Source organism: Mizuhopecten yessoensis, unplaced genomic scaffold, assembly GCF_002113885.1.
Source record: "Mizuhopecten yessoensis strain PY_sf001 unplaced genomic scaffold, ASM211388v2 scaffold10847, whole genome shotgun sequence".
Taxonomy (NCBI): domain Eukaryota; kingdom Metazoa; phylum Mollusca; class Bivalvia; order Pectinida; family Pectinidae; genus Mizuhopecten; species Mizuhopecten yessoensis.
Genome location: NW_018408751.1, coordinates 791,578 through 811,804, shown reverse-complemented (window position 1 = coordinate 811,804; position 20,227 = coordinate 791,578). Strand labels below are relative to the sequence as shown.

General features: G+C 34.1%; 1 protein-coding gene across 6 annotated transcripts in view; it reads right to left on the bottom strand.

Moving 5' to 3' along the window:
* LOC110462958 (transient receptor potential cation channel subfamily M member 1-like) overlaps positions 1–14,879 on the bottom strand; it is a 32,528-nt gene extending 17,649 nt beyond the window's left edge. The window contains exons 1-8 of one of the 6 annotated variants that reach the window (XM_021517240.1): positions 14,682–14,879; positions 10,502–10,599; positions 8,454–8,588; positions 7,050–7,103; positions 3,280–3,411; positions 2,121–2,297; positions 957–1,054; positions 418–646 (exon numbers count right to left, since the gene is read on the bottom strand). In XM_021517240.1, the coding sequence (XP_021372915.1) occupies positions 418–646; positions 957–1,054; positions 2,121–2,297; positions 3,280–3,411; positions 7,050–7,103; positions 8,454–8,588; positions 10,502–10,599; positions 14,682–14,688 (930 nt within the window). In that variant the 5' untranslated portion in view covers positions 14,689–14,879. The other 5 variants (XM_021517239.1, XM_021517241.1, XM_021517242.1 and 2 more) reach the window with 5 other exon arrangements.
* Positions 14,880–20,227: the final 5,348 nt, after the last annotated feature.

Genomic DNA, 20,227 nt, shown 5'->3' with positions numbered 1-20,227 from the left:
CTGTGTGCTCCCCAGGAAGTTGAGAAAGAAATTAGCAGGCCGCAAAGGTCCAATAAGAACGGAATATAATATATGAACCGCTTTGAGACGAGCTACGACCTAGGTTGTGATAAAACGGTATATAAGAACATCGAACTATTATTATTATTATCATTAAATAAATAACAATAAAAGGGAATTTCAAAGATGGTCTTTTAACTCAAGTGGTCTCTTAATGGAGGTGGTCGCATGACCAGGTTTTAATGATATGCTAAAACATTTCCACTGGGAGTCTACCATTTTTTTGTACTTGTATGTGCGAAATATATATGGTACAGTATATTTGGTACACCAGGACACCATTTAATACAAGATCTATTACGAGGGCCCTCGTGCATATTAACACTGTGGTTCATTGTCGACAGTTTAGATACATACTTTTAGGCTGCTGTTTTTCCTTGTTCGGAGGCCACCCATCCACATGTCGTTTAGGAGAACCTGACAACACCTGTGGGCCACGAACTTACGATGATTGCCGGACACTGCCAACCCCATACATGTTTGGTTGCTGAAGTTCTTTAACTCGTATGTCAAAAGATGTTGTGTGCAAGCGTCATCCATCTTGGAGCAATGTTCCAAAAGTTCCAAGGATAATTTCATGAAACTCCTGAAATTGTACGTCAATGTTGAGCTTGCGTCTCAGTGTAGGAAGCACATTTCATCAAGAAAGTTGTAAGATTATTTTTTTTTCAGATCCCGTAATTTTCCTATATTTATACCTCTTTTACATTACATTGACTTGTTTTAATATGTTTGAATTGACATATTTTAACGAATTGCTTCTATCTCAGCATGTTTCGTTAGTTTCATAGAATGTTTTAAATTAATCACAGTCCATTTTCTTTAAATATCCGTCATTATTACCAAAAGCACAGAATGATATACTAGTACAACAGAGTCAAAGCTTAGTTACTCACTTTGCGTTTGACCTGAGGCCATCCGATATGTCCACCTCCGCATCGTAGCGGTCAGCTTCAGCAGCCATAGCCTTATTAAGCTTAACTGCAATTAGTGCCTGGAATGTTGTATGGAACAAAGTGTAATCAAACTCATCAATGAGGTTTTTCACACTCGCTAAAATATGCAATGCTGTATCAAGTTATTTATTTTAAGGGGTTCATATGTTAACAATCCCCCTTCACTAGCAACATCCCTGATTCCGAAACCTATGGTGCTTACATGTTTGCAGTTAGTCATTATTTCCGTGATAGATATCGGCCGCTGACGGACAAACGTACAACACTGAGTTCCACATGATGCACTTTGTGCAAGTTTTATGGTTGCTATCATGGCTTCATTGAAAAATGCAATTTTTATTTGTGTGATATCATGGTCGATTTTTTTTTTTTTTTTATCATACTCATTAGTACGTCTTGTTGTTACATTGATATTACCCCAGTTCTCGCTAAGGGAACGTGACATTACTACTTGGATTCTACCTAGAATTACATGGCGGTTGCTGTTGAGACGTTAACTACTCTCCTTGTTGCTTTAAACAATATAAAACTCTTTCATGCCCAGGGGTGTAGGATAGGGAAATTCCACCAAAGGGGTCTTCAAGTTTGGTAAACCCGAGGCTATGTCGAGGGTTTTGCCAAATTTGAAAACCCCAAGGGTGGAATTTCCTTATTCTATACCCCTGGGCATGAAAGAGTATTTTTTCTTATTCAAACTACCAGAATAAGCTCAGAAACCATGAAAATGAGTTTAAACTGGCTACCATTTTGAGAATATTTATCCCCCCCCCTGATCTTTTTAGATGAAAAAGAATCATACAGCCAGATTAAGCGTACCCCAAATGTGCAAAGTTTGCACAGAAAAAATAATCTCATCTTTCTAATGTGTACGGTAAATATATCGTAAAATGTTTTAATTTCATCACGTCGCCTTTTCCTCATTGCGACATTGGAATTCTTAACGTCACGTCATTGTTCAGCCATTATGACGTCACGTCACGTGAAATGGAGTGAAAGATAGAAATCCATTTCTTACCCGGCTGTATCTTACACACAAGGAAAAGAGAGAAATAAGGTATATTGTTTAACCCCTTTCTCATATATCTGTCCCCTATGGATACTTACCTTTGCCATGGCCTCATCGCCTTGTCGCCATATGTACATAGCCATATCGTGCCGCTTTAAGATTACTGCCCAGATCAGAAGGTCGTGGTATGGATGGGGGAACAGTTCCTGGGCTCCAGTTGTATCCATAATCATCGGCATCGTTGTCACCAGTCGTCCAATGTTACCGGCAACGCTCTGTAAGATTACCGTAATTCACCTACATGTGCTTACAAATATAGAAATATACAGCATGCCCAAAAGAATGACGTTGCACCCTACAGTTGTTTCGTTCTTCTAGAACTCATCGGCGATGCTAGGGGCGAAAACGGTGAGACTCATACTTGGTCTGGATTAATGTTTAAAACAGAAGGGTAAGTAAGTAAAATAACTAGATGACACGAATTTTCAAAATTAGATGACGAGTACTGGTTAATTTCGCAGTAAAGTGTGTATATTACGAACCGAGTCACTACTCATAGGAGATCTTTGTGGTCACCAAGTCTACTGCAAACTTCAGGGATTAAGAATTAAACCAGCAGAGACTACCACCTTGTTTGTATCTTGAAATGAAATTTTAAATTTCCAAAAAACTATCATTTTTGCTTCCAAGATGGCTTTATACAAAATGTATTTGTATCATAGACCCATTAGGTCCCATCAGTAAAATAGACTCAGACTAGTTTGACGCTTGTTCAAACAAGGGTGACGCATCAGTAACATTTATAAGCTTTAAACTCACAATTCATATTTTCCGCCAATATATATATTAACATTTGGCGTGGCAAAGCCCTTTTATATTGATACTAAAGTACCGCCAATTCCGTCTTTGCGTATTGCAGAGTTATCTTCTCTTGGGAGCAGGTATTGATTGTTACATCATTGGTTTGTGTGAGAAAAATTACGTCGTTTTCTCAAAAATTGATGACGTAACTCTCACAAACAAGTGACGTAACAATCAATACCTGTCCCAAGAGAAGATAACTCTGCAATACGCAAAGACGGAATAGCAGCTTCATGGTATGAGACTATAACTGAAGTTGGTATTTTACCATTCAGTTTGTCTGTGACACCTGTGGTAGTTGTGGCAGTAAGTCTGTCACATATATGCAGTTTATTGCTCAACTAACTTTCGATCGGGTTCTTGATTTATCTAGGGATTCAACCAAAAAAATCTTACATTGCGTTTGATAGCATGGTACTTCTGTTTAAATTGTTTGCGACAGTAACCAGACCGATAGGCTCCCTCCATTAGATGTTCAATTACACCACCGATATCCAGCATCGTGTACCGGTATCTAGATGAAACACTCTGAAAATAATATTTATAAACAATAAAAGCAAACTGGTAAATTTTATGGTGATATGTTTTTTCATATTATAACTTACCACAAGTCTCTAATAGGATAGAAGCATTTTCGTATTTTAATCAAGATGAAGAAATAAACTTTAGTAAAACAGAATTGGCTAAATATTTCTCGACGATTCTAGGGTAAATATAATTTGGTCTCGTCATAATTTAGCCAAATGAATGCAAAGGGAAAAATAATTCGGTATTTCAACGTCACTGTGCACTTCTGAAATAGTATAGACATGTATGGCTATGATTGTGCATTTTCTCTCCGAGTTATTTAACCGTTACTTAATTGAATTTGAATAAACACTTATGAATGTTAAAGTAACAAACCATACTTTTGGTGTGTAAATTATTTCCCTTTTTAAATTATCAGTTATCAGATACGATGTCATATTATTAGACCTTAACGTAAAGAAACTAATACATTTGCATTCAATAATATTGTATAAATCATTTATTTATCAAAATTATCTTGCTTCAATGCAAAAAATATATTAAAAACTTGTTTCGTCTTATTGATTTTGGTAAAGGCAGGAAGACCATTGAGTACTTTTAGAAACCAAGCTTATATCAATTTAGGTCGATTACCTAATCGCCCTTGTGTGCAAACTGTATTCGGTACACCTGTAAGTAAACGCCAGATGTTTAGAGTAAGAATTGAGATAATTATATTCTGTATACCTGTGATTTAACCTCAGGTGTTAAAAGTGAAGAACTGAGATTAATATAATCGGTACATTTTTAGTTGTACGCGAGTTGCAAAGAATAAGAATTCAGATTACTACATTCTATACATCTGTAGAAGCACGCGAGTTTAAAGAGTAAGATTTGAGATAACTTTATTCTGTGCACCTGTAATTAAGTTTTGAGATTACTTTTATCCCCCGCTTTCACCGAAACGGGGGATATTAATTTGGGTTTGTCCGTCTGTCAATCTGTCTGTGTGTCTGTCTGTCACGCTTCGTTTCCGTGCAACTGCAACAAATGTTAACCGATTTTCTTCAAACTTAGCAACTGGGTTAAATGCCTTAAGGGCTCAGCCAAGTTTGATGACCACTTTTAGCGGACTTTATTTGGCGGAGTTATGGCCCCTTGAATAACGAAAAACGTCATTACCTGCCGTTTCCGTGCAATAACTGCGACAAATATTAACCGATTTTCTTCAAACTTAGTAACAGGGTTCAACGCATTAAGGGCTCGACCAAGTTTGACGACCATTTTAATCGGACTCTATTTGGCGGAGAAATGGTCCCTTGTTTAACGAAAAACGTCATTTTCTGAAGTTTCCGCTTAGGAACTCTAGCGAATATTAGCCAAATTCCTTCAAACTTGATAACAAGGTTTATGTTCCTCTGTCTTTTCACCCATCTGGGGCACTATGGTTTTCGTGTGATACTTGCTGTAGATATTATGCCCACCCGACTCATGCTAACTTTGCCAATCGATGTGATTTGTGCATATTTACGGATAATTAATAAGGTATAAGGTTGTTTTTTTCTTCGAGTTTCAAGCTTTACATTATTGTCTCAACAGCACAATACTCACATGTTTAAACCTAACCTAATAATGTTTACCTACAATATGTCCTGCAAGCGGGGGATATAAATTCCACGAACTTGCTTGTTTCTGTACATCTGTATTTATGTTTTGAGATAACTTTAATCTGTACACATGTAATTAAGTTTTGAGATAACTTTATTCAGTACACATGTAACTAAGATTTGAGATAACTTTAATCTGTACACATGTAATTAAGATTTTAGATAACTGTATTCTATACACCTGTAATTACGTTTTGAGATAGGTTTATTCAGTACACCTGTAATTGCATATGTGCTAAATTGGACACAGTGCTTCTATTTGTCATTTCACTGTTCGCTGTTATAAATTTCTCATATTACCTTAAGGCTATGCTACATGACGATTTTTTTAAAATTTTAACGCCAGAATTGACGGTTTTAAATGACAGGACTTTCCGTGTAGTCTAGAACAGTTTATTTGCCTAATGGGTTTGACAAACCAAAAGACCGCAAACACAATACGATGCAATAATAAACTGACGTCTTACGTCATTTCCCGTTTCTTTGAGTTGATGGTTTGTCTTCTTGTTAACTTTAAACGTATTTTGATTAAAAACATTACATAACAAATATACATCTCTCAAAGCGACTTCGAGGAAAGTTGAATAGATATATTAATCACGTCTGCTCTTTGAGCCAAAAATAAATATTTTCATTGAGCTGTTGTCTTCTATATGATCTACAGCAATGTCTACTATTTCGGTAAGTTGCCTGATATTTGTATTTAAGAACTCGCGCATGTAAAATGTAATTGAATAAACAGTATGATGAGCATTAATTTATAATAAATGCAAAAAGTATAGAGGAACGTAATCAAAAGGTGCATATGCGCAAGATTGATGACTTCTTTTTGTCTGATGACATATACGAGATAGGTCCTTCACGGAAGCATGTTCTTGATGCTAGCTCAAAGGTACATTAACAATTAAAAGTACGAAGTATGGAAGCCCAATTTAATCATTTAGATTGTTGATGCATAAAGCTAAACAAAACAATCATAATACATTACATTTGAATCACATCTTGTGGCGTCATACCCGTAGCTAAATGGAAGTTTGGGATAGTTTATCGTATAGCTACATACTTTGTAGGTAGATGTGTTATCTATATTCAGATATTGCACCGGCCAATAACTAGACCAGTATACGTAATATTCATAAGCCTTAGGAAATTTAGTCCAAAAAAGCTGAATAATTATGTCTTTCTTTGACTTGTGTCTGTTCTCCCGTTGATCTCTATTCATTTCCCAGATCAGCATATTGTATATTGCAACAATAACATATTGATAAATCTTCTTCAGGAATGGTTCTTCCATAACTAAAATAGTATTTCAGAAACCCGACAATTGTCTACTATATGCAAAGGTGTGAATTAAAATTTAGATATCTTATAATAAAAGAAATACAACTTATTAATTATGACTGATTTCTTTACTAAGTGAGTTTATTGTCAAATACAACAGTAAAATATCAATCAATCGTTAGATATTCTCAACATAAACACTAGTGCCATATCAATATTACTATTTATTGAAAATCTTAAAAGTTGACAACAGTCTTAGTTGTTAATGATAGTAGATACTTTGGATGGACGAGTATACTAAAAGCCTTTTATATGCCCTTGAATTTTGCAAATTTCAATTACCGCTGTATGTTACAAAATGTGTTTTTTTTTTATATAGAAAATACAAGATGAAATCTTTTATTGGTAGCGAATTATTTTAGTGATTTTGAAAACTAAATGGCTTTTTTTTTAAACCCATCCTAACGTTTGCTCTGCTGCATATTGCCATACAAAGAAAAATATAAGTTTCCCTCTCAGTGTATATAAGATACCGGAGGGTATATATTGTGCGAGGGAATCATGCAAATGAGGAGACATCTATTCCTTTACAGGCACATTGTAGATAACAGTATTATACAGTGATCCACAACAGTACCACTACCCTATTTTAATAATATCAAGATCAATATTAATAAGTATTTGATGTCTTTGTTGTCGAAAGATATTTACCTTTTTCTTTGTATCTTGTACCAGATGTCTGAGGGTGTTAGTTGGTCCAAGGCGCTGTAAGTAAACGTCATACTTATGTTTATTACCATGTGCACGTCTGAATTCAAGTCTATCTGGTTTCTTTAAATGAGTTCTAGAAATATGGAGTAGGAACTACTTATTTAAAAATGATGTTTTTCTATGTAAAAACCCAAACAAAATTAACATTTTACTGCACTATGTTTAGCCATGGCCATTTCATCTATTTAAGTATTGGCAATCGAGGTTAAAAGTGTGAAAAATAATTTTGAACTTTTTAAACAACTACAGAAACTAGAGCAAATGGGGTATGCACACCAAATGCCTTTTTACCTATCAATTTTACAGCCTCTTGCTACTTCAGATTTTTTTTTTAAAACTTGTGTTTAAATGTTATAATGTTATATTTTTTTTTATTAAAATTGTGACATGATAAAAATCAGTTTGTCTTTTAATTAAATGCATAATAATAACAGTTCAGTGCAGATCCGTACCTATTATTTCTTTTTTAACAGGCATCAAACATTACTTCCAGCATTTCCGATGAGATTTGTTTATTATGAACAGGCATCTTCTATACATTTTTTATTTGTGTTTATTTTTACTTTTAATTATTAATTGTGAGGTTAGCCTTGTCTAAAAATGTTTCGCTTTCTGGATTTGTGTACAAACGCTATAGATAGTATGAATGACTATATAGATTACCGATAATTCCATATAATTTGAATATTACTTTGCTGCAAAATGAGATCTAATAATTGAACTGGTTAATCAATTGCCTGTGGGTTTCTGTTGTGGTATCTTACAATTTCAACCGAGAACGGATGAATATCTTGAGCAAAATCATGAATTCTTGATATGAGTTATCGAAAAAAAAACTCATATTACCTTTCTGATTTTGATATTCCCTACACATTAAAAATGAACTCATTAGACCTCATAAGGTATATGTAACTAATAATATATATGATCACTCTGTTTAAATACTCACCGTTCGGAATAATTATCTTGTGAACCGAGAGATGTGCTTCATGTAACGATTAAAGATAGGCTTCAATGTACTTGTACGCTTTGAAGTATAAATATCTGTTTTTCCAATAGCTTAAAATCGAGTCATGACCAATGAGGTTCTATTACATTAAGTTAAGTAAGTTTAGTCTATGGTTTAACATTAAGCTAATTGCAACATACTATAGTTTTCATTTTTCACAAGGGTGGTTTTCTATTTCATAATAGAAACAAATCAACTAAAATCAGTAAAGAGGGAAATATCTTTTATCCTCTTTGGGCAATTTGTTCTGGTAACATGTCTGGACTATGATATTAAACGTATTTAATATGATATCAACCGACTATTATATTAAACGTATTTAATATGATATTAACCGTGTTGTATAGCTCCTCCAGTCGTGCTATTGTCAGGAAAGTTTGCATCGTAAAGCCGTTTTCTATGAGAACCTTTACCGCATCAACACGGTCATTCAGCAGTGCGTCCATCATCGATTGCTCCAGAGTCCCTTCCTACAATAAATAAATAAATAAATAATGACCATATGGACGGATTGGTCGAGAGGTTAACACTCCGGCCTTCCAAGCAGGCGGCCGGAGTTGGATCCCCGAAGTCGCCGTACGCATGGAATATTCAGAGAAAGTGTTTTTCTCCTGCCCACACAACTCCAACAATCCAGGTGGAGTATAAAATGGTCTGGGGTGGGTGTTGCGGTATCTGTGCTGTAGATATCAAGTGAGGTGTCACTATAAAATATACCGTTGGAAGCACGGTCCCACTACAAACAGAACACAATACATCTCCAGCACACACACAGGCATGCACACATAGGGGGATATTAGCCAGGTGGCATAGGACTAGTAGTTAGCGCCTGATAAGGCAGCTCCTGCGAATTCCTCAATATTGTATTGATTAATATATATGCTAATTGTATTGACTGATAAAATTGTATATCTACGTACTGTAAAAATTATGTTAGCTCGATAGGGCGCTATATTAAATGTTGTATATTTGTTTATTTGTTTATAAATAAACAGGGAAACAAACTGAGAATGTTAAATAACAATGTGCAACTGACTGATATTGTAAATCTGATTTTACATACATGTACTTTTTTTCAAGAATATATGCCAATTATTAGCAACACTCCATGTTTCACTATCTGTATTCCTTCTACTCATATGCAACCTATTCATAGAGGCGATGATAAAGTGACAAAACTTAAGTCTAAATAAATAATAATATAACAAATACTAAAGACTGACCATGATGACTTGCTTCATTTATTATGAATGATGTTTGTTAGTAACCGTTAGTTATATATATTAAAAAAAAGAAACATTGCATTTTGTTAAACATTTAAACATTTACCATAGATCGATTATCTTGAACAATCTACATTCGTTCCAAACTGAAGAAATGACGGGATAACCTGATAACTAAGATAAAATCATGTACCATTATACAATTATGGACTTTTGTGCTGGTGAATATGATGTGATATGAGCCTGAAAGAGTGATATTGACTGAGGCGAAGCCGAGGTCAATATCCCTCTTTCAGGTTCATATCACATCATATTTACCAGCACAAAAGCCCATAACTGTTTCATTATATGCTTCAACAATAAAATAAAACCAAACAAAACCAAAGGTTCTGATTTTTGTACTCGAGCCTCCGTGTAAAATTTAGCCAGGTTTGAATACAACAGTTCAGCATTGTAGCTTTCGAAGGCATCGTCTAGATTCTTTTTCTTAAGGTAAGCATGGAGAAAATGCACTGCGTGTTCAATAGTCTTTTTTTTTTACGTTAACAGCATCTTTATCCTCGAATAATTTTGGCAATTTCCCTAACGGAGGAGAAACGTTCGCCAGCAGTCATCTTCTAATATCGTCTGACAGATCGCGTTCCAGTCTAACTGCGCATGCCCTACGACAGGTTCCGTGGAATTTTCATACAGCCTATATTTAGAAATCGATATTCACCGGATAACCAGTCTACATGAGTTTTGAGGACTGGTCACGTGTATAGGATTCGACCAATGTGATTGCGAGAAATGTTCATGCATATACTAAATGTTGTTGTGTCATGTCATAAAAAAAATGAAAATGGTTAAAAAAAAAAAATGAATATATATATTTTCTGATATTTTGTTTTCGACAGTGTCTTCCTAAAGACCAATCTTCATATAACCCTGGCTGTTGCGAGGACGTTAAACACAAAACAAACAAACACTCGTTCTGTTGTACCTTAATTATCTCCAAGTATCAGCTTAACGAGTATTAGTATAGGTAAGACGAAATAAGAGAAAAGTCATGTTTGGCCCATACTTTGTCTATTTTGGCACTGAGCCATTATATATATATTTATATAAATGCAATTCTAAATCTCTATGACACACAAATATATTTTAAAAACTTTTCTTACCTTTTTCATAGTAGTAAAATCATCCTCCCCGATGCTGAAGCGACATCGGAGGGATGCCGAACTCCTCGCTGACCATATTGAAGCTTTGCTCTCATTGCCTACAACACAGATGGGTAAGTATATATCTCACGTTTACTAATATAGGTATATTTTCCTAGTGATATATTGATTTAATCTACAATTTGAAACAGGGTGTTAAGATTTAATAGAAAGAAAGAGAAAAGCCAATTTTAAATGAAAAAAAGAGATGTTTTTTGAACACCGTCCCTCATCTTCAAACTTCATATTGATAGTTTTGTGACCATCGAAGAGCAGATATGCTGATACATATCATCTGAATGTTTTACGTTGACTTGACAGATTGTCATCCCGCTCGAGGAAACAGTGATTCAATAAGAAATAGTTATTCAATAGGAAAGCGTAATTAAATAAGTAAAATTTACATTTGTGTTGCAGTGCAAATAGATAACAGTACCAACTGAAATGTTTGCATGATTCAATAAAAGTGTGTAGTAATATTAACAGTACTACATGTACCGTTGCATGACCTCTGACCCCCAACACAAACAAACCAAAACAAAACGAGATCGTTTATCAACGTTTAAAAAACATGTAAATATATATATATATATATATATATTTATTTATATTATCAACAAGAAATCACCCTGAAATTTAAGTCCGCGCATTCAGCTTCTAAAATACGTCGTGTGCTAACTCCAGCCACAGACATTTGTAACGAACCCCTGTGCTCCAGCCAATATGTCTGGCAGCGACGTCGCGGACGTGTTCCTAGAATGTTTATGGCGGGCCACCGAAGCGTGTCTGCTATAAGATCCGTTAACAAGTCTTTTTCAACAGAACAGAATAATTCACTGTCCTCTAGAATCTACACTAGTGCCCGTTGCAAGTGGCGAACAGGTGAAATCGTCCCGGCTCGTCGGCCAGTCCCCTCATCGATAGTAATACATGCCGAATGCTCAAACGATGAGCTAGTCCTGTTGACACAGTCGATCGACACAAGAATTCGACTAAAATATTTTACATGGTATTTTTGTTTTAAATTTAGATCTACTGTCAATTTTAAAGATACTCAATGCTTGTTAAACATGCTGGTAATGTAAATTGAATTATTAAAAAATATGCAAAGTGGAACTATTTGTTTATTGCTCAACTGTGTATTTCGTCACCGTTGACAACGCATCATCTTTCCCGCGAAAAAGGCTGTTCATTTAATGTTGTTTTCATGACGGTGTTTGTTTTTTAACGTGAAAAAAGACTATTTTTTTTCTTAATTTCAAATAATAAAAGTAGATGTAATAGAATGTAAATATAAAGTTTTAAGTTCATCTTTTTAACATCAATGAGGGTATGCAACACAGTTCTGTTCAAACATATTCCCCAACGCGCATCATGGAATATGTTTGAACGGAACTGTGTTGCATACCCTCATAAATGTTAAAAAGATGCATTTCAAACCTGAAATAGTAATTTAATAAGATACAGTAATTCAATAAGAAATAACAATTCAATAAGAAATATAAATTAATTGAGAAATAGTAATTCATAACAAATAATAATTCCATGAGAACTTTTTCTGTATTCCACCCGAATACACAAGGTCCTGTATGTGCAAAATGAAAACAACAACATCACTCTCTCTCGAAAAGTTACTTTGTAAAAATATTCAACCTTATCTTCAGTTCAGTAATAACCGATTGTGAACAGGTTTATACAGCACAACCGGTGAAAGGTTTATGTGTTACATCACATATAAAACATCTCACTGGTTGTGCTATATGACCCTCTATACAATTGCTGCAACAGCTAGGATAAAAGTAAAGGAATTACATACTATATCATTTATACGACATCAACGTGTCTCAAAGACGAAAACCTGAATATTACAGATATAAACAATGAAGTCGTTTTCTCATTGTTTACAGACAATCCACAAGCAAACGAATGCGCGTTTTATTACGGAATATGCCGCAAAAAAATGAGAAAATATCTTACTAGTTAATTTCAGATTGTAAACCCAAATTGCATATATTGGATATAATTCATATAGATTTATTCTTAAAAAATGTTTGCATTCTTGGCTCGTTTGGATAAAAGAAGTAAAACATTATTCCTATTTTATCCTGTAGCCGCAGATATAAAAGTTTAACAATTGAAATGAATTGTAATAGTAGAACGTAACTGTTATCAAATGTATATGGTTAAAATTCACGGACGAGGGCCGCGACCAATCGGAGTAAATATAAATGTGCAATTTCCTCAGATATAAGATTATAGCTTTGTTAGTGCCTCTCTCAATATAAATCTGTCTCCTTGGACATATACGACCGTCAACGCAAACGTGCGCGTCCCACTCAAAATGATTGATCGCATTATACGCGTGGGAACCGATAATTACTGCGAAACCAGCAAATAGTGTTATATTAATTGTAGACTCTTGTTATTATCATATGTACGTAGGTATATCTCAACAGATATAACTAAAAATAATTAATGATCAAATTCGAAATTATCATAACGTTGCGGGTAGTCAAAATAATAATTTGCTGTGGAACATTTTTCGAATGACAATTTCTAAAAGGAAATATCGACGCTACTGAATACTCAAAGTATCACTCAATAATAATTTACAGCACAAATTATCAAAACAATGAACGCATAAACTCCATCTCGAATGTTACCGAAAGAAAACCGTCCACACAACACTCGTATATCCTCTTGTATCGTCCTCGAAATATACGACATTCGTAAATCCTATTGTATCTTCCTCGAAATATACGACATACGTAAATCCTATTGTATCTTCCTCGAAATATACGACATACGTAAATCCTATTGTATCTTCCTCGAAATATAATCCATGCTTGAGGTTTAGCAATAACAACACAAAATTAGTCTTACTTTCAACCTTGGAATGCATTTTGTTGTTTATCTTTTAACTGTCAACAATCACGGATGAGATGGCCCGGATGTTAATTATTGTAACATGTACTGTTCATTGTTTACAAACGCTAACAGGAAGTTGTTCACCACAGCTGTAGCGTTGGAATGACAATCTTATCTCTCCGTTGATTTAATTATACGTAACTGATTTACATAATGCAATGTGCATAATTTATTTACACGCGCGTCATAGCTTAAATCATTACTTGTAATTTATTCTAAAAAAACGTTTATTCTTGACATCACGGACCAAGCATCAAGTAATAGGAATATATTTCGAAACAATTTATACACGTATATCATACATTTTTTCATTACATTTTTATTTTAAATTGTGATAACAGAATGAACAGAAAAAAATGAATTTATGAAGTGAAATATATACATTCAACATCATCAGTGATCTGAAACTAGAACTTGGTACTTCATGTGTTAAATAAGTAATACTGGAACGGCGTTACTGTTTAGCCCATATTGTCTCAAAAGCATCAAGGTACTAAGGTACCGATTTATAGACATGATCTCTAAAATATTCCGAATTTACTTAAGCATTTCTATCAATCTAGTATTAGAGCTGAATAGTTATACTTCCCGTTTTCCTGTTTATTTTTTATATATATACCTAGCTTTTGTGACATCATCATTGTGGCCTCCAGCTCACAGAGATGATATTTCATTGTACTAACCAAAACATCCATTTCTGATGCACTAAATACCGTATTTTCTGTGTTAAATTAGTTTTATAGAAATAGTTTGAATACCATCAGTGTATATATTATCTAAACTATGATCGTGGAAATCTTGTCTGACGTATTTCCTTATACTTTTCATTCATAATATGGGTATGGTTAAACCGCAAACATCTGTTCTTAATATCATTATAGTATAATGTCGTCATAAAGCTAACCTATTATTTAAATTGTAAATAGAGTCAATGACTCCTGTCAGTCATTCATTCCAGCTTGTCTATAAAACGAACAATAGACAATCATTTGTTCCTCTCTGATGGGAAACCTAGCTCAATATGTCAACCAATTTGAATTTGATTAAATGTTACTTCCTGTATACAACTCAGTGAAACATTAATGAAATAATAGGCAATTATTTAATGTTATAATGTAAACCACGTACAGAGAAAAAACATACAATGAAAAATAAATCATGTGAATATATAAAAACAAGACAGTAAACAAAGTAGAAATTATAACATACGTACGTTTCATAGGTATATATCCACGAGATCCTTTCAGTTAGAGATATGTTGCTCACAGGAAACGTCGACGGGGTCAGAGTGTCAGTAGGTGCAGAACACGTAAACCTGTTTTGTACAAATTTCCAAAAGGACAGATCCAAGGTACAAATACACCCTTTCCTGTAGGACAGTTGGGTACTGGGTAATTCTGTGAATATTATGTCGATACAACTTCAAGGCCCATCATGTATATAATAGCAAATGTGACGTAAGTGACACAGAAAACCTCTATTTTCGCTTAACTTCACGTGCGAATCTTATTTCTCACACACAGCTTGATGAATATTTTCCTGTACAAAGTTGTTTTTTCAAATGTTGCCTTAAAATCACAAAAAATGAAAACAAGTAACAAATAAATTTGAAACGATTCCTTACTATGTCTATTGTGATTAATAAATCAATTCTCTCGTCAGAACTCTTCCTGAGTCTGTGTTTAATCCATATATTAGAATAACACCTCAATCAAGCATGATGGTACATTCATAACCATTCAACATAAAAAGAAATGATTAAAAATGGAACGTTGTTATATCCAGTATCATCTATTGCTACGAGACCGCATATAAGAACCGCGTTATGTGTATCGAAGCTACTGAATCAAAAATCGTTAATAATGTATATTAATCACCATGATCAATGAGGTTCATTTGAAATATGTGATACTCGATTGCAAACTATTGCAGCACCAACATATGTATATACCGTGGCAGTGTAGATGTACTATACTATTGAAACATGAGTATTCTGTATTGTGCTTTATGTGCAAAAGGCATAGTGATAAAACTGTTTGATATTGTTCAACGTTTGTCCAGTGTAGTTGTCTATTCCCCTCGGGGCACTGTCCCTAACGAGAGTTGATGTGTGTTGGCACGTACGCCCGGAGGTGGTTCCACAAATAACCTTCACACAGATGACATAACCGTCTGGTCCTTGCGATTACCTCCATGTTCCTGTCTCAGGTACACGGTATAACATCATAACTATTATTGTATTCAAAGAAATTATATTAATCACAATGTAATGATACGTGGGGCGAGAACATGGTGGAAAATACACACGTGTAGTTTGACGTCATACAGCTGTACCAAAATAAAATGTCGCATAATAGATAACGACTTTTTATCAAACGTTTAGAAGTTATTTAATGAGTATATTTGAGTATAAATTATATCTTGTTAAATGTAACTTAGCTTAGTATGATAAACGAGATTAACCTTTATGAACTCGGCGCAAGTTCATAGGGTTGATATCTCATTTGCAGTGTTTCGTCTTGGTTTGAACCTTATCCATGAAAGGGGACCTGATGATGACATGAAGGGTTTCAGGATAAAGAAAGAAAGTGACAAAGTTAGTGGAGTGAATGTTGTTTTCGTGTCGAAATCCTGATTGGAAATGTAGCTCAGCTATGTTATACTTATTGAATATAACAATCATACGATTTCCTCAAGTGTATACTACTTAAAATTTCAGGTTACCTGAAGTCGCAATTTTACCGTATAAATGTCATATGATATAACATAATTTAATAATGTATAGTTTCCGTTTCAAAATCATAGCTATTGGTTGAGGAATATGAATAATGCAGCTTTAAAATTAGAAATTAACTTAATAATGTATAGTTTCCGTTTCAAAATCATAGCTATTGTTGAGGAATATGAATAATGCAGCTTTAAAATTAGAAATTACGGTTGTGCGTTATTAGGAGCGGCACTTTATGCAGATAAATTGCTTATTATTCAGATGTGAGAATATATTATATTGTTTTTTTTACTTTGCCTGTAATATATAATGGTTCGGATCGAGAGAAAGAGTACTAATAGATTCTAGGTAAGTGATTCCATAGCTCTCTAATGGGAATTTGTTTCGTATTGTAATTGATAGATATACATTTTATTTACTCAAGCAATCTTTTTGGGATACTAAAGCAATCATTAAGAATATCCCATTGCACTATCTCTTGGATAGAAGGGTTTGACTTTTATTTGGTTACAAAATAAATATATTTAGTTTTATCCTTGCGTGTAACAAACCTTGAAATTTGTCTGGTTTATTAGGAGTTATAGGGATGTATGAAGAGTAGTTTTATGGATGTAACTTTATCATATATTATTATAAGAATTATTTCAAGACGGTCAAAACTGTTTCGCGAAAGGATTTGCATAGATGTATACGTGTGTTAGGTGGTAGGAATGCATACGAATTTTTTCTATTAACCAATTTATTTACAAGTACTGGTGGAAAACTATCATTTTCTGGTATTAAAACTTACACCAATAGGTGTAAAAAGGGGTTTGTATATGTGTAGCTAGTTTACCAATTTACATTAGTTAAATGTAACAATACAGCCTGGCTGATTTAAGAAAATATGTTTAGTTGTAACAATGAATATTGGGCCTGTGTGTGTGCATTAGCGCGCGAGTGCGTGTTTGAGTTTGTGCATAACTTCATGAGAATGTACTGTATACGTAGACATTGTCCATTCAGTTTAATTTTCGCCTTTTTTCGCCCTTCACACAAAGGGTAAATTTATCTGAACAGCGAATATAACTTAACAGCCTACCCTTTATAGTTAATAAATTTTAAAGGCGAAATTTACATTGGGTGAACATGGAATTTACCAGTAAAGGGCAAATATTTAATTGGGCGAAAATTTCCCTGTTTCTCACGTCAGTTTGTTTCTTATGGATGTGATTTAAGTTCTAATAATGTTTTGGTGATGTCATCTTAATTCTCATCGTTTCCTTTCTAGCCATTTCTCTCAAAATATAGGAAAATATTTGTGTGAACCATAGGACCAGTTTCTGCCTACAGTTACACTATATTAACGCTGTAAACCATGGCCTACAAGTAAAACATATATATTCATGGTGTATATATCACAGAATTTTTTTTAAAAGGGGCAGAATGATACTTTCATTATTATTGGGATCTTTTGAGTCAAGTTTAGTTCATTGCCATATTGCTAAATAACATAACGTGAAAGCGATAAAGGAAAACAGACTTTGACAGAGAATTTAACGAGTAAGTTAGTATTCAAATTCGAAAAAACATCAACACGAGCTGTGGAGAATATGTTTGCAATAAAAAGACGTAACTAGTGGTGCAAGTTGAACTAAATGATCATACGTTGAAGGGGTTTGTTTTATTACCACAGCTAATTATGTCATTTCCATTATGTTATTTCACAGTGGCCTTTCAGCTCTGTACTCAACTTTTATATTAAGATGCTTTAAATACTTTGACACTGTTTGATTTATTCAAAAATGAGTGTGCATTAAGCGAATTACTTAGTTTAAGCATTCAGTATGGAAACTCTTCGTCGCGGAAGAATATCCGTAAGGAGAAGTGAAAATTTTAAGGGCGGATGTATTTAAACCGACACGTTTAACAGTTCAGATTTTGAGCAAACAAAACGAGTGGTGGTGGTAATCAACTGCCCGATCAATAAATAGAGGGTTTCCGTTGTCCTTGGTGAATAATAGTTAAACTTCAGGACAAGCGTTGAAAGAAACAATGGACTCACGTGAATAGATAGTCTATCTTTTGTGGAAACATGGAATGGATGCCCTATTAAGACATAACAATAACAAAACATCAGGGAAATTGTGAGGTCAATACTGAAAAAAACTGCTTTCTAGTTGGTTGCTTTAGTATAAAATAGCTAGATGTGTTATCGTCACAGTAAAAACATATAAACTTTTTTTCACAATGAAAACTGATATATCACTGGCAAAAAAGTAATTTTACCAAATCATCTTTACTTTGATTGTCAATTAACAGGGACAATTGTTATAGACAAAAGCAATATACCATGTCGGTATCGCATGACCCTGAAAACTCACCTTCGTGGTATTAAATACGCTATGACTGACAGATACTGACAGCTCTGTGATGTATTTGGTCACAAAAGGTCACTAGTCTCCTTCCCAGATTAAGTACGCTACTGTCAAAATGAGCGATGTCTATTCGAAATATAAAAACTTCTAATGGTACCAGGTTTACATTGCTTTATATATAGAAACATGTAATGTTAACACTTAACTTCTGAACAGAACAGATATGTTAGAACCTGTTACAAAATTACCCTTTCGTAACAAGATAAAAGAAAAGTAATATGACCTGTATTTGGTGACCTTATGTGCGCCATAGCCCACACGTGTTTGACGGATATGAGTAATTGTCAATTTGACGTGAAATCAGCTGGCATGTGAAGCTTTTATAGTGCAACCATAACTTTTTTCCTAAAGCTTGAAAATAGTAGGTGTGGGAATGCTGACCTTTACATTGTACAAGCGGTGGATTGGTAGAGTTCCTTTCAATTCTTTGATCAATAATGTCGTTGGTATGAAAATGTTAGAGGGACGTATATTCGGTAAAAAAATGAACTGATTTAAATGCAAGAAAAAGGATTTAAATGTAACTTTGACATCAACTTTTCAGTAAATTTATAATTTTATAAGGATTAAGTCATCCTCATTCTCAATCTCGAATGTCCTTATTGCAAATAATTCATTTAGTTTAGCAACATTACTATTTTTACCTGTTATATGCTCTGCAGGCATACATGTAGTAGTATATATTCAATACAGCAAACAGTAGTTCGGCTATTCATTTGTTCCTAACTTACTTGTTCCTATTCAAATAATACTAAACTACCGAACCGGTCGTGAAGTATATCTAGTACAATTGAACTCCGACGCGTCGATAGGTTCGCGTTCCACTTTCGGCTTCAATTATGAATTCTGCTGGAACTTTAAAAATAATATTTTTCTAGTAAATGCTTATTGTTTCTCAGATGCCGTAAAGTTTTAGTTTTTTTAACCAACCCCCACTTCCTTAGGTGTTTTTTTTAGCTTGTTGAAATATAGCGTGAAATGAATGATAAGCGTTTATTTCATTTTTTTGGAAGCATGTTATATATCACTCGCCAACGTACTTACTTTATGTGGTGTATAGGTAATGTGTCGGGATGTGACGGTATAACTCCATTTGCTTTATTCATTAAACCTTCAGGTGTACTAATTGCATGCAATATATCAAGCAAATAATTATTCAGAGTAAAACAATAACCACGCATTGTTCTGGTAAAGTGCATATAAACGTCCGACTATCAGACAGAATATACTGACCCACGCCTACCAACAGTCTTTAGCAACCATTTAATATATTCTAGACAGCATGACCGGCTGAAACGAATATTTTTCATTGGTCAACTACCATACTATGTTACCTGACAACAACACGCACAAGAATGGCATTGATGTATCATAGTTACATAATAGAATAAAACAATAGAACATATGTTACCATGGAACAACGCTGATTCATATTCAGCAATTGTTTGATATTTTGGCAAGTCTGCGTTTATAATAGTACAGACTATAAACTGACATCGACATCCAAAAGGACACGATATTCCACCAGTGATCTTCGTAAGTATGTTAACAAAGCTACCGACTATGGTAATTGAGAGTAAGTAAGATGATAAATTGTACCTATGGAAATTAAGT